This window comes from Dryas octopetala, chromosome 6 (genome assembly GCF_963921425.1).
Source record: "Dryas octopetala chromosome 6, drDryOcto1.1, whole genome shotgun sequence".
NCBI classification, from domain to species: Eukaryota; Viridiplantae; Streptophyta; class Magnoliopsida; order Rosales; family Rosaceae; genus Dryas; species Dryas octopetala.
In genome coordinates this window covers 8,967,300-8,982,180 of record NC_141371.1, presented here as the reverse complement: position 1 = coordinate 8,982,180, position 14,881 = coordinate 8,967,300, and the positions used below count along the sequence as shown (strand labels likewise).

General features: G+C 34.9%; 2 protein-coding genes across 2 annotated transcripts; both read right to left on the bottom strand.

Annotated features, from left to right (window-relative positions):
* Window positions 1-1,152: 1,152 nt before the first annotated feature.
* Window positions 1,153-7,300, bottom strand: LOC147282081 (uncharacterized). Its single transcript, XM_086248953.1, has 4 exons — window positions 7,070-7,300; window positions 2,756-3,371; window positions 1,909-2,094; window positions 1,153-1,694 (listed from the first exon to the last, which is right to left on the bottom strand). Exons 1-4 carry the CDS (start codon window positions 7,201-7,203, stop codon window positions 1,437-1,439), a joined length of 1,194 nt encoding a protein of 397 aa, XP_086105079.1. The 5' UTR covers window positions 7,204-7,300; the 3' UTR covers window positions 1,153-1,436.
* A 3,649-nt stretch (window positions 7,301-10,949) lies between these two features.
* Window positions 10,950-14,110, bottom strand: LOC147282080 (F-box/LRR-repeat protein At3g26922-like). Its single transcript, XM_086249278.1, has 4 exons — window positions 13,998-14,110; window positions 12,720-13,789; window positions 11,369-11,551; window positions 10,950-11,234 (listed from the first exon to the last, which is right to left on the bottom strand). The coding sequence occupies exons 2-4, from the start codon at window positions 13,746-13,748 to the stop codon at window positions 10,950-10,952; spliced, it is 1,497 nt and encodes a 498-aa protein (XP_086105404.1). The 5' UTR covers window positions 13,749-13,789; window positions 13,998-14,110.
* Between the last annotated feature and the right edge of the window lie 771 nt (window positions 14,111-14,881).

Below are 14,881 nucleotides of genomic sequence, written 5' to 3'. Positions count from 1 at the left end.
ATACAAAATAATTTTTCGCGACGATGACTATACCTTTTGGTATCTCTCTTACTTTTCTTAAAAAATGAAATAATAATTCAACAAAAGCTTGTCAGTTACCTCATAATTTTTTTCAACTTGGACTTGTTTGATGATCTGCTGTTTATGTAGACCTATATTACTATCATGCACTTGATTTTCTAAGAAATAAATTGGTACTTACTAGCTATAGCAATTAATTGATTAATGTTAAACTGGAATTCTATATATGGTATATATCATTCAAGATTCCAGCTGAGAAAATTCTGAAAACTGTTGTATTTTGCAGAATATTCACATGATCGAACACATGGTTTAGAGTTTCTTGCAAGAGTACTTACTATGCTAGGTCCAAATCAGTTATAGTCTAGTTTTGGTTTTGGCCCTTTTGGGCTTCCGCCCCCATTGTAACAAAAAAAGAAAAAAGAAAAAAGAAAAAAGAAAAAAGAAAAAAACAAACATAACCAGCATCAGATTCAGAACAAGAGGCTAAACCTTATGCGGAGGTCCTTTACTTAATTCTTTACCTTTATTCACCATACCCACCTTACTACAATGTACTCTTGAATAATACACATGGACATATTAAAGATTTATCTCTCTCATTTAATAGATATGCCAGAATGAATCTATCATACCCTCACTCTTAGTAAATTAAAGTCCTGATATAAAGTCCATCATTACCACCATTAGGTGCATACTTTGTTAGTTTGTTCCCATGCGTTTCAAAGATGACGATGTGGTCAAAGCTGAGGACTTTGTTTCCTTCAGCTGCTTTTGCATAGTTCCCTAACCACCAGTTACACATGCATTGAGCATCAGTTACATGTGTGTTGAGCGTTCGAATACTCAACTAAAAACTATACCAAATTGTAATTGTGTGACTTTGTTTTTCATCAATATAAAGTCTACAAGGGGGGTTTTTGAAAATTTCCTTTAAAGGTACTATAATAGTGTATATAATAACTCAATTTATTTTTTCATTTTGGTATAAATCGGTACAAAATAATAAGTCAAATAGAATCCACCCCATTCCCAAGGTAAAGAATCGTGTTGGATGCTGGAAAAGCATAAAATGAGATGAAGCAAGGAGAACCAGCTTTCGAATCCTTGTTTGACCTGACCAGGTTCAAATCGATGGTAATTTTTTACTATTGATAAATAAATCAATGGTAAATCAATAGTTCATCTGTAATTAATAGTTTAGAGTCTAGCAACAATAAAAAAACAATATGTCACATGGTTTGAAAAGGATTGATTCTGCATTAATATTAAAGCGACGCACAGTTGCTCTTGTTGAGCCCTCAGCTAGGAAAGACGATCCTCTTGTAAAACTACTTCCGCAGCTTTATGATCCTTTATCGATCTGCTGAGCTCTTCGTAAATATGATTACCCTTTATCTGAAAACCCTTCTCCCTCATTGTTGATGTTCTTGAAAGACAATTGTGACACTGGAAATCCTCTTGCTTTTGGATAAGTACTTCCTTATAGCATAAGATTGTTGGAGTGAATGAACAACCACCATTTTCTTCAAGCTCTGAGCATGCTCGAGGATATACCTTGCAAATTCCATTCCATTGGACCCGTTGTCGAAAAGATCTATCGTTAACTCCTCAAGTCGATGGATGAAAGCAAGGTTTTGCAACTTCCAGTATTCTGTATGAAACCTAGAACACTAAAAAGGCAACAATACAACAAGCAAATCAAGTGAAAATTTTCAAAAAATATAATCAATTAATAATTTCACAAATATAAAGAAATCAAAACAAAGTTAATTGTTAACCATGACTAATAAGCACCAGATTCCAAATTAAAATGACAAATGAAAAAATGTTTTGGGAGAGTAAGCAAAATGTATTGAGAAAGAGACATGCTTGACTTTTACTTACATCGGTTCTAGGGTAGAGGGACAATGGGTTAGAACTTATGTGCAAAGTTCTCAAATTAGGCATTCCTCTAAAAAGACAGATCATCGCCAGAACTATGTCATCAAGCAAGCTCGAAATATCCATACCCAAATAATGAACATTACCCAAAGGTGCTGGCAAGGAACATTCCTCAAACAGAGACAAAACCTAGATAGGAAAAAGGAAGGGAACCCTGTCAGAACAGTAATAGATACTATATATATGCAATAGAATAACAAAATCAAGTCGAATAATCATTTAATTGGTTAGAAGTTTGAAGCCGCTTCAGGGCTTGTTTGACAGTGCTTTTAGAAGGCTTAAAACGCTTTCAAATAGTCAAAAACACTTTTGTTTATGTTTGGCAAAAAAAAAAAAGCACTTTTGGATTCTAAAAGCATTTGGAAGTGCTTCCGAGTAAAGCACCTGGTAGGTGCTTCCTTAGGAAGCGCTTTCAAGTATATTAACAAGAAGCGCTTGAATTTTTTTCAAAAAAATTTATGAATGTCTAACAAAAGCGCTTCTACTAAAAGTGTTACTGAGCAAAAACGCTTCCTACAAAAACACTTTCAAACAAGCCCTCAAATACAAAGTATTATTTTCAGATCGACTAACAAGCAGCTGCACATATAAGAATTTTCATTCTCCCGCATGTAACCATTATTAATGGAAATTTAAATACAGAGGCTAGTATTACCAAGCCAAGAAAGATTACAATCTAAACATATAAGACCAAATTGCATAATATTTAGTTTTTGCATGCCTAAAAGAAAAATCCAAAAAAAAAAAGAAAGAGCAAAGATTCAGTCTTATGAAAGTAGTGTCTCTTTACCTTGATGCTATCTCCCTTTAGAATAAGAACTTCAACCATGCTTATACTGCAAAGAAACTCGGATACGATCATAGAGTCTACACCAGGATATAGAAGAAGCTCAACTTCTTCTAAACGCATTAATTCCCCTAGATTTTGGTGAGTCAACAAACCCCCTACCCATTCGAGATACTTAAGATTTGGAGCAAATATATATAACGATTTGCTGCTACGATTTGAACCAGATCCCCAGTATATCTCTATATCTTCAAGTTTCTCACCCGAGATGTTAAGATGGCAGATACCACTGAGAGTGGACTGGTAAAAACTAAATGATTCCAAAGAGGAACTTTCAATGGTGACATTTTTTATCCCACGAATATGATCGAGATGTAATTCCTTAATGCATTTGCAGCAACATGAGATCCATTTGAAAACCCCCTCATCTGATATATAAACACAACTCAGATTCAAATATTCGAGATTTGAGAAAGAATCTAGTGGGGGCGCTTTAGGAATTCTACAGCGCATTCCCACAAATAGAGACCTCAATGATCCACAAAGAAAGACAGAAGGCGGAAACAATGGCGTCTCTTGAAATATGTAGATCTCAATATGAAGGACTTCAACATCACACCTAATAGCAATATTGTGGATCCATGTCATCATTCGAAATATCTCATCTTCCCATAAGCTTACTGTTCTTTCCAAATGAAAATTATGCCAAAAAATACGAAAACTTTCTATCTTATTAACCCCACGATGCATCAATAAGAACCTATCCAAAGAACTCAACAACTTTAGACGTTTATCACCGGTGGATACATCCGTTTCGAAAAATTCATCAAAATTCAATGACGGAGTAGACAGATAAAGTTCCCGACATCTTTTGGATATACAGCCGAAACGTGTGAGGTCTCTTATAGATATGGAAGACAGAATTTGATGAGCAACATGGTCTGGAAGATTACTAAATTTGTCAATTGTACTTGTAGTACTACAAGTTCTAACTCGAGTCTGAAAAATTGCAGAGGCCAGAAGCCTATGGCTACGGTCCATGAATGATAAGATCAGTATCCTCTACCAGGCAGCATTACCTACTACAAAGAGAAAAGTGGATTCAAGGGCACAAACAAAAATACCCACTACAGGAGAAAAACAATTCAGAATTCAAATTACATTTTGTTTTGAAGAATAAAAAATGGCAGATGGCAGTTGGGTTTGGGGTTTTAAGAGCATACCTCAATGAGATGAGAACTTGAGAGGAAAGCTTGTGCTTTTCAGACTTGGGAAATGAGAAGATCTGGACAGGTGGACAGACAGTGAGAGTAAGGCTGAGGGTGGTGGTGAAGAGGGGGCGGCCGCGAAGAGGGGAATTACTAAAATCTAAACCCTAAACCCGAAACCCAAAACTCAACTTTTTTAAACCTAAATTCTTACCATTTTTTAATAATTATATATATATGGTATGATTTGAATTGATTCGAATTGTTTCGTAACACCACGTCAGCGCCATGCCAAGTAATGTTACCGTCGTATAGAAAAATTCATTTCTCGAGGTAAGAGCGCTTGAGAATGTGAGGGGTGGTTGAAGGGAAAATGAGATATATGGTTCCAAAAAAAGCCTGGTAGAGGATCTGGTCCTTTATGCACTGTTTTGAATGAATTGAACTTTTCGACTCTTTGTTTGAATGGTCCTTTATGAACTTTAGCCTCGAGGTAAAGTCACCACTTCTTTAGACTGAATTCTTTGGTGTTGTTTTTGGCGAAAATTAACTAAAGATTTTGCAATTTGGTCGTATATATTTAGATTGTAATCTTTCCTGGCTTGGCAATAAGAGTGACTTGCTGTATTTTATATTTCAGAATAGCTTTAAAGTTGATTGAGGGCATTTCTTTTCCATTAATAAATTAATGGTCATATTAGATAGTATGAAACTTCTTATTTATGCTGCTGCCTGCTGGTCAGAAAGTAAATGAGATTGAGAAACATGGTAGGGGTTTTAACTTCTGACCAATTAATGATTAGTTGACTTGATTATGTTAATCTATTGCATATAGTTTCTATTACTGTTCTTGCAGGGGTTTATGGCTTTCCTTTACCCTTTTTTGTATTTTATTTTATTTATTTATTTATTTTGTATTTAGGTTTTTCCTCTGTTTGCGAAACATTCCACGCCATTACCTTTGGGTAATGTTCCTTATTTGGATATGGATTCTTTGAGTTTGGTTTAGCTACTAATTGATTTAGTAAATAGAATTTAAAAGATTTTGATGAAATTTAAAAGTTGAGGTGTTTTCAATGTAGATTTTTAAAAAGTTTATAAAAGTATAGTAATATTCAATTAAAATTTTTATAGTCTTTTCAAAAATTTATAAAAGTCTATTTGTATTCAATTAAAACTTTAGTCCATGAAAGTATTATGGTATTCAAAAAGTCATTGATTTTAAAGAAATTCATTAAATAATAAATTTTGATGGACTTTCTAAGACTTTTATGTGTATATCATTATTTCTCCATGCTCTTCTTTGCTAATTTCCATGAATTTCATATTTTATCTATTTTTCTAGCGTGTACTCACTCTCCTTCCAATCAATATAAAATGAAAAACACTTACCTATAACAAAAATAGAAATAGAAGTTGACTTAACATCTCATCCCATAATATATGTTTTATTTTAAAATTTAAAAAAAATTTATGTAATGAAGTATAAAAACATACTTGTTATCATGTTATTGGATTGGAATACCAAATCAGCTATATTCCTGATAGACAAAGGTTAATGGAAGTTTCTATAATACAAAATCGTTGTATCTTATTAACCCCACGAAGAATTAAGAACCTATCGAAAGAACTGAACAACTTCAAACTATTACTATGAGCTACTACTTTGGAAAATACATCAAAATTCAGTGACGGAGTTGACAGATAAAGTTGTCTGCATGTTTTGGACACACAGCCGAAACAAGTGAGGTCTCTAATGGTAAGGAAGGACCAGTGTTTTCAAAGGCGTTCTTCAGGCGCGCCTCAAGGCGCGAGTCATGGCGAGGCGGCGGCCGATTGCGCACGACGTCGCCGGAATCTGTAAAAGGACTGAAAGGCGACGGCAAGGCGTTGAAGGCGTACGCCTCGCGACGGCAAGGCGTTGAAGGCGTACGCCTCGCGACGGCAAGGCGTTGAAGGCGTTGAAGGCGGACGCCCCGCGACCACCTCTGCGGGATTTTTTTTTTCAAAAACTCAGTCCCAAAACTTTCCGATCCGGTAACGGTCTCAGCAGCAACTCCTCTGAGAAGTCTTCGTCGGCGACCGGTGACCCCAAGGCAACTTTGGACAAGATGATTGGGCCGAAAAGCAAGAGAGAGAGTAAGAGGATCGGTCTAAGATGAAGAAAAAGAAGGGCAATGAGTGACCTTGAATTAGAGTGTGGGTTGCGACTTGCGAGCAGTGTTTTCAAAAGCTGAATAGCTGGAAGTTTGGTTCAGTGAAAGACTAGTGAAGTGACTAGTTATGTTGGTCTGGGCTTGGGCCTTTTAGAAATATTAATGGGCTTTTCATTTTTTTGCTCACATTAAGGCCCAATGCTTGTGGATGAAAATGATGAAGTAGAACTAGAAGCTCCTCTTCAATTTGATAATGTGCTTCCTCCTTCCCACATCAATTCCTTCGACAAGGATGATAGTGATATTAGTTTGAATGATATTGATGATAATGAGTGGGATGAATGAAGTGGTTGTTTTTACTATGTTTTTGTGAATGATCTTATTAGATCAATATGCTTGTTTGGATTTCTATTTAATTTGGACAATATTATTGAATTTGATATGTAATATGGATGATTTTTATTTATGAATGACAATTAATATTATTTTTTAGCTATATAATTATTTTTATAATTTTTTTATTATTATATTTTTTTATGCCCGAAAGGCTTACGCTATACGCGTCAAGGCTTACGCCTCGCCTTGCGAGACTGCAAACGCCTCGCGTGACGCTTTTGCGTCTGAAAACACTGGGAAGGACAGAATGTGAAGAGCAACAGGGTCTGGAAGATTACTATATCTGTCAATCAAACTATTGGTACTACAAGAACAAGCTCTAACTCCTTGACTCCCATAACTTGCAGAGGCCAGTAACTTATGCAGCCTAAGGCCCATGAATCAAACTACGAAGGAAAAGGGGATTCAAGTGAGAAACAAAAAATTTAAATCGAGTGCAGTAAAAAATACAATACCCAGTACAAAAAATTGAAAAATGAATCAAACTGATCACTTATTCTAGGTATCAAAGAAATATAGCAAAAATGGCAGTTGGGTCTGGGGTTTTAAATTCATACCTCAACCGGCCACCAGATGATGACGAGAGCTTGAGAGGAAATCCAACACTTGTTTTCGGCTCTTGGAACTTCAGACTTGGGAGATGAGAATGGACTGAAACGGTTCCGTTCATTAAGATGCCAAAAGAAATCATAATCAATGTGGTAGTAGTCTAAAGTTATTGCAGTAGTGAGTAGTGTTATGGTTCCAATGTTGGTTTGTCAGACTCAGGGTTCACACCTCACCCACATCCAAATAATTAAGCAAGCAAGCAATCAATTACTTACTCCTCTAATTAATCTGATATGATGGGACAACACAAGTCTTATTCTTATCTGACATCTATGCATGGCTCATTCTTAGGATAAATCTTCAATGGGGCATGTGGGGCATACCCCATGGAAGACCCTCTCCTCATTCTTATCTGATATTGGATTCATTTTTGCTGTCATATATGCTGATATGCATGATAGTGGGACATGCGTAATCCATTTATAATGATGGAAAAATAGACTCATCTGACATTAAGCAAGAAAAAAATAATCATTTTTGTTTATTTTGTGAGCATTATCAATTTATCACCTATGGTCTGATTACTTTTTTATAATACATATCATTCATTTATTACGGTATTAATAACAAAAATGAACTAAAAAAAAAAAAACTTTTTCTTTCTAATTTTATATCTATTATTTTTATTAATTTGTTTGTGGATAAAGGAGTGGTATGCTGCTGGCCAAAGAAAAAGGAGTGGTATAACAAAGGAGACAAAGGACTGATGCAATAATGGGTACCACCGTGCCATAGGGTGTCCTCTCAATAAAGGGTGGTTATGGCATTTCCATAATAGTTTCCAAAAAATATGTTCATAAGTTTTGAGAGTCTCGGTCCCATATATGAACGAAGCAAGGACAAGCTAGTCAAGTTCAAATTAAATAATAAACATTTGAGCCAAGAGCCAAGCTTAAGCACAATTTATATCATCATACTATAACATGCCAAGGTCTAGCAACTCCATTTAAAGATCATGATAGAGTAAAGCAGGGCCGGCCCTGAGGGTAGGCGAGCTGGGCGACCGCTTAAGGCCCACCCACCCAAACGGCCTTCAACTTTTAAGTCGGGCTTCTTAATAAAAAAAAAAAACATTTTTGACTATTCCTACTTTTAATCTAAGTCTCCTTTATTCATTGACTATTCCTCTAATCATCTTCCTTCTCTAACTATTTCTTGTCAACTATTCATTCCTCTTCATCACTCTCAATCTCATAGTACAGGGCCTCCTTCATCCATTTGACTATTTATCTTAGTTGCTTTATACTTTGCCTCCTTTAATTAATATCGAAAAGTAAGAAAGCTCTCTAATTTGGTAACAAAGGTTTGTTAGCAGAGAATTTGGAATATAGATTGTCAAGAAGCTTGCTACTTGCAGCCTAAAGCTTACTACATGTATTAGTTATCTTTAAAATTGACTCCAGCTTTTGTGTACTTAAAAATTCTCAATTAATTCAAATCAGTTTTATTTTTTTAATTTCTCTTACTAAATTGATGGGTATTAAGTTAGAAATTGCTTATTGATTTTTTGGTCAATTAATTTTAGTTATTGAATAGGCAAAGAGCCTCAAATTTTTTTCTTGCCTAGGACCACCTAAATCCTCGGACCGGCCTGGAGTAAAGGCTCACAACAAAAAGTCATAAAGGAGGTCTAAATCGAATGAGAGACTATATTATAATTGGCCAACCTATCAGCAGCAACGTTACACTCATGATAAATATTCCTAAGTTTTTTCTAGTTATTCCTATATTATGTTTTTTTTTTGTTACAATATTATGTCTTTTCTGTTAATCAGATGCTCCAATATTATGTTAATTGAATCAATATATGTAAGGCCCTCTCATTTATTACACATATATATTCTCAATTATGGTATGAAGTATATTACACATTTTTATCTGAAATATAACACATTAAACTATTTATAAGGAGAGTCACTAATAATATACAAAATAATTCACGGCCGTTTTATACTTCAAAAAGTGAGTTGTTTATCAAAATCATACTTCAATTCTCACTATAACTTGTTTATATAGGCTATGAGATAGAGAAATTATTTGATATAACTGATACACTGTAATATTTATAGTAATAAGAGAAGTTCTCTAGAGCATCTAATTAATACACCCCACAAAAAGTGACGATATTCACCCTCCAAACCATACTTTATATAAGAGATGATTACCCCATTTAAAGTATTACAAGGACAGTTCTATAGATTGCCAAATTAAATACAAATTTTTAGCAACAATTGCTAAAAATATCAGAAAAATGACATGCAATGAAATGGCCGGAAAAGATCAGAAAAGGATACAGGTCCGTCCATAGAGGATGCACACAAATTGCAAATGTAGATTGTCAGAAAACACACATAAAGACAATAAAAAAACAAGAGGGTCAACCTTTGGTGGAGGTCATTTACCAATATAGTCGAGAGATGAAATGAATTAGGCATTTCATGTTTCTGAAAACACAGTATATTTCATGTATAGGCATTTTACGTATCTGAAAACCAGTTCTTCTGGCTTGGAGTTTGGAGTCCCCCCCCCCCCCCCCCTTTCACCTAGGGGTGTAATTTGGATTGAAAAATCCGAATTCGACCAATTCCAATCCGAAAATTTCCAATTTTGGAACATCCGAATCAAATCCGAAAATGCCAAATTTTGAAAATTCCAAAAAAAATTGGATTGAAATTGGAATGTATCTATAAATTTCGATCTAATCCGAATTCCGATTCGATATTTTTGAAATTATGCCAATTTACTATATGTTTCATTAATTTGTTATTTGTTTCAAACATACACATACATATATATTAAAAAAAAATAACTAATACTATTAATATAAACATATGTATATTATAAATATATATGTATTATAATAACATAAATGCTAACAAAAACATCCATATTTTTTGTACGTGTAATGATTAATTTTTTTTGTTTGTTTTTACTAATAACAAAAAGTAACCTGAAAATTCTGATTTTTTATCTGAAAATTTTAAATTTTTATCCGAAAGTTTCGAAAATGTGATATTCCAAAAAAATTCAAAAATTTCGAGAAATCCAAAAATTTACGAATTAGAATGAGATGTTGAAATTCTGATTTTTTGGAATGAAAATTGAAATAGAAATTTTATTTCGAAATTTTTTGAATTGGAATTGAAATATCCTATTTCTAATCCGATCCGTCCAAAATGGAATTGGAACACCCTATTGATGGCTTCTGGTGAAATTATTGTAGCTGAGCTTTGGGCTTTCCATTCTGGTATTAAGCTGGCTGCTAGTAATTTTTGTGAACATATGTATTTAGTCTTATTCTGCTTTAGGGGTCAATTCTGCTTTACTTAGTGGTATTAAGCTGGCAAGCTGATTCGTATTGTTTTACTTGAGATTCCATGTTTTTGAAACCAGATGCATGTATGCACACGTACCGCAAATGAAGATTTACCGGAAAACTACCACAAGGAGACAAACATCAAGAATGTAGGAAAAAGAGGCTCAACCTTAAGTGGAGGTCCTTCAATTCACCATATCTTCCAACCTTGCTACAATGTACTTGTGATTACTCACTTGAATCTGACAAAAAATAACACCTAACCAGACCAACATTCGCATGCATTGATTGAAACAGTACACCAAACTAAATAATACAGATGGACATATTATAGATTTAACCCTCCCATTCAATAGAAATGCCAAGACGGATCGATTTACCATATCCTCACACTCATCCAAAACTTTTGAATGGATTGAATCGACATAGTAAGTTGGAGAAACAGACAGTAGTTGATCTTGTAAGCCCTCTGGAGAAGGAAAGACAATCCTTGTAAAACCACTTCTACAGCTCTATCTGAAAACCCTTCTTTTCCTTTTAGTTCCTCTTTCTTGATCTTCCAGGAATATAACTGTGGCATTGGAAGTCATCTTGCTCTGATTTAACTTCCTCATAGCATTAGACTGCTGGGGTGAATGAACAATCACCATTTTCTTCAAATTCTGGGAATGCTCAAGGATAAATCTTGCAAACTCAATTCCATTAGACCCATCGGAAAGCTGTATGGTTGCCTCCTTAAGCTGAACTATAAAAGGAAGGTTTTGGGACTTCCAATATCCCATATTAAACCGCGAACACTGGAAAGGAAACAATGCAACAAACAAATCAATTTAAAATTTCCAGAAACATAAAAAAAAAAAAAATTAGTACTGATTCTAGAAATTGCCGATGGATAAACAACACACACACAGAGGCAAGATTTTTTACTCACATCAGATTTAGGGTCAAGGAAGAGTGAGTCAGACTTTATTTTTAAAGTACTCAAACTCAGCATTCCTCCAAAAAGAGAGACCATTGTGGGGACTAGGATATCAAGCCAGCTCCCAATATGTATAGACAAATGACAAACATTCTCTAATGATACTGCCGGCATGGAACCTCCTTTAAACAGAGCCTGCATGTTAAAAACAAACAACCTAAAACCCTACAGGAACATCAATGAAAAAATATACAAAACATTCACCTAAATCAAGTTGATCAAATAAATCATCAATTAGTCACAAGTTGAAACTAGCCCCTATTATATGGGTCGATTAACTTAAATTGTCAAAGTAATATTACAGTGTATCAGACTAACATTTCAAACCAAAGTGCTTTTAGAAGCCTTAAAAGCACTTTTGCTTGTGTTTGACAAAAAAAAAAAAAAAAAACGTTTTTGAGTTATAAAAACACTTGAAAGCGCTTCGTGGGGAACCAGGTGTTTCCTCAGGAAGCTTCCAAGTACATTTACAAAAAACATTGAGATTTTCACAAGAAGCACTGGGATTTTCACAAGAAGCGCTTCTAGTAAAAGCGCTACTAAGTAAAAACGCTTCATACAGAAGCACTCCCAAACAAGTCCTAACCCGTTTGGCACTGCTTTTAAAACTGCAAAAAATGCTTTCATATTAGTAAAAATGTTTTTGATAGCATTTGACAATAATAAATAAAAGTATTTCTGGGTTATAAAAGCGCTTTTAAGGGGTTTTTTGAGGCACCTGAGGAAGCACTTCCGAGTACACTTTGGCATAAACCACTAAGAATTCTTATAATAATTTGTATGTGCTTCTTAGCAAAAGCGCTTCCAATAAAAACGCTACTAAATAAAAGCGCTTCTTAAAAAGCAGTGTCAAACAAGGATTTAATCTAACTATTGTGACTGACCAAGGAGTGCTTTGGTAGGAAGCGGTTTCACTCAGTAGCACTTTCACTAGAAGCTCTTTATTAGAAAGACTTTGATTTTTTTCACAAGTGCTTCTTGTGAATGTACTTGGAAGCGTTTCCTGAGGAAGCACCTACCTGCTTCTCTAAGTGCATTTATAATCCAAAAACGCCCTTTTTTTGTGCAAAATACAAGCAAAAACGTTTTTGACTTTTTGAAAGTGCTTTGAAGGCTTCTAAAAGTACTGCCAAACCATTAGTGTAATTAAAAGTAGTGCTGACCACTACTCTGAACTATAAGATACAAAAATTAACTAATTCCTACTTCCAGGGCATGAAAGATTATAACTTAAAAGAGACCAAATTGGAAAATACCATTAAAACAAATAAAAAAATATTCCTGAAGAGTAGTGTCTCTTTACCATGGTGGTCTCTTTGTTTAGAACAAGAACTTCAACCCTGCATATACTGCCAAGAACCTCAAACACAAAGTCATCTTCTGTAGGATTTAGCAGAAGCTCAGCTTTTTCTAAACACAATACTTTCCCCAGATTTTGGTGAATCCTCAAATTCCCTAACCATTTCAGACATTTAAGATTTGGAGCAGAAATATTTAACAATTTGCTGCTATATGAATCAAATCCCCAGTCTATATGTATATCTTCGAGGTTCTCGCCTGAGATGTTAAGATGACAGATTCTAGTAAGACTGCTAGAGTAGGGATCCTCAAAACAAAATAATTGCAAAGAGCAGCTTTCAATGGTGACACTTTTTATCCCACGAAGATGTTTAAGATGTAATTCCTTAATGCATTTGCAGCAACATGAAATCCATTTGAAAATCCCCTCATCTTCTATATGGATATGTTTCAAATTCAGGTACTCGAGATTAGAAAAAGAAGTGAGTGAGGGTGCTTTGAGAATCTTACAATCCATATCCACCAATAGAGATTTCAGAGATCCACAAAGAAAGACGAAAGATGGAAACAGTTGTGCTTTCCCCTTTAACTCAAGATGAAGGACCTCAACATTACACCTTACAGCATTGTGAATCCACGTCATCATTCGAAATATCTGGTCTTCACCATTTACGATTGTATTCCAACGAATACGAAAGCCCTCTATCTTTTTAACCCCACGATGGATGAATAAGAACCTATCCAAACAACTCATCAGAGATGACCCATTAATGTGCATGAATAAATTTGATTGGGAAAATTCTTCAAAATTCAAGGAAGGAGATGACAGATAAAGTTCTCTGCAGTTTTTGGAGACACAGCCCAAACGAATGAGGTCTGCTATGGGAAGGAAGGAAAGAATGTGATGAGCAACAGGGTCTGGAAGATAACTAAATCTGTCAATGTTCATACTCTCAGTAGTACTACTACAAGCTCTAACTACTCCTTGAGGCTGATAACTTGCAGAGGCCAGTAACTTATGGCTACGGTCCATGAATGATAGAATCAAGATCCTCTATCAGGCAGCAATACCTACTACGAAGGGAAAAGGGTATTCAAGTGAGAAACAAAATTTTAATCGAGGGCAGAATCAACAATACCCAGTACTAGAGAAGAAAAAGGCATTCAAGTTACAAATTAGTTTAAAGAATGAATCAAACTGATCACTTAATCTGGGCATTAGGTAACCCTTTAAAGAAATATTACAAAAATGGAAGTTGGATTTGGGGTTTTAAAATCATACCTCAACCAGATGATGAGAGCTTGAGAGTTGAGAGGAAATCCAACACTGCTTTTTGGCTCTTGGAACTTCAATAGGCCAAAAGAAATGATAATATATGTGGTACTAGTCTAAACCTGTGCCAGAAGAAATAACAATACGCACTGGAGTTGGAGTGCTGCGAGTGCATAAACAACAAATACCCAGTACTACAGGAGACAAAAGGGTTCAGGTTACAAAATTAGTTTGAAGAATGAATCAAACTGATCACATAATATAGGCATTAGGCAATCCGTTAAAGAAATATAACAAAAATGACAGTTTGGTTTGGTGTTTAAAATCATACCTCAATCAGATGATCAGAGCTTCAGAGGAAGGAAACCCAACACTTTCCTATGGCTCTTGGAACTTCAGATTTGGGAGATCGTTCATCAGTCTGCCAAAATAAATCATAAATAATGTGCTACCAGTCTGTACCTATATATGCCCTAGTGAGTAGTGTTATGCTTCCAATGTTAGTTTGTCAGGGTTCACTTAATTGCTTGCTTTTTGTATGATTGATGTAATGGTGTTGCTAGTTCTGTTCTGTTTTCTTTTGTCAGTTTGCTTTGGCTTGGGACCTTGGGACCTTGGGACTTACCTTTAGCGTTAATAGTGTCTGTTGCTTAACCTTTTGTTTATCGTGCTTTGGACTTTCCCTTTTTGGGTTGGCGGGTTTTATGTTTAAAAGGGATGTTAATTGCATTGGATTTAAGTAAAAAGAAAACTTTTTAGTTCCAAAGTACTTTAGTTAAGGGGTGTGTAAAAATATAAAAAAATCAAGTTTTGAATTAAATCAAATCAACCGGATTGGTTTTGTTTGATTTTTTTTTTTATCATCCCATATCAAACCAAATCAATCTGAATTT

Bases quoted from the DNA above. Each gene is read 5' to 3' on its own strand.
- LOC147282081 (XM_086248953.1), bottom strand. From the start codon at position 7,203: ATGATTTCTTTTGGCATCTTAATGAACGGAACCGTTTCAGTCCATTCT. The intron at 3,372-7,069 runs GTATGAATTTAA...TATTGCTATTAG, and splicing joins TCATCTGGTGGCCGGTTGAG to GTGTGATGTTGAAGTCCTTC. The intron at 1,695-1,908 runs GTAAGTAAAAGT...TTGCCTTTTTAG, and splicing joins CCCTCTACCCTAGAACCGAT to TGTTCTAGGTTTCATACAGA.
- LOC147282080 (XM_086249278.1), bottom strand. From the start codon at position 13,748: ATGGACCGTAGCCATAAGTTACTGGCCTCTGCAAGTTATCAGCCTCAA. The intron at 11,552-12,719 runs GTAAAGAGACAC...TTTAACATGCAG, and splicing joins TAAACAAAGAGACCACCATG to GCTCTGTTTAAAGGAGGTTC. The intron at 11,235-11,368 runs GTGAGTAAAAAA...TTTCCTTTCCAG, and splicing joins TCCTTGACCCTAAATCTGAT to TGTTCGCGGTTTAATATGGG.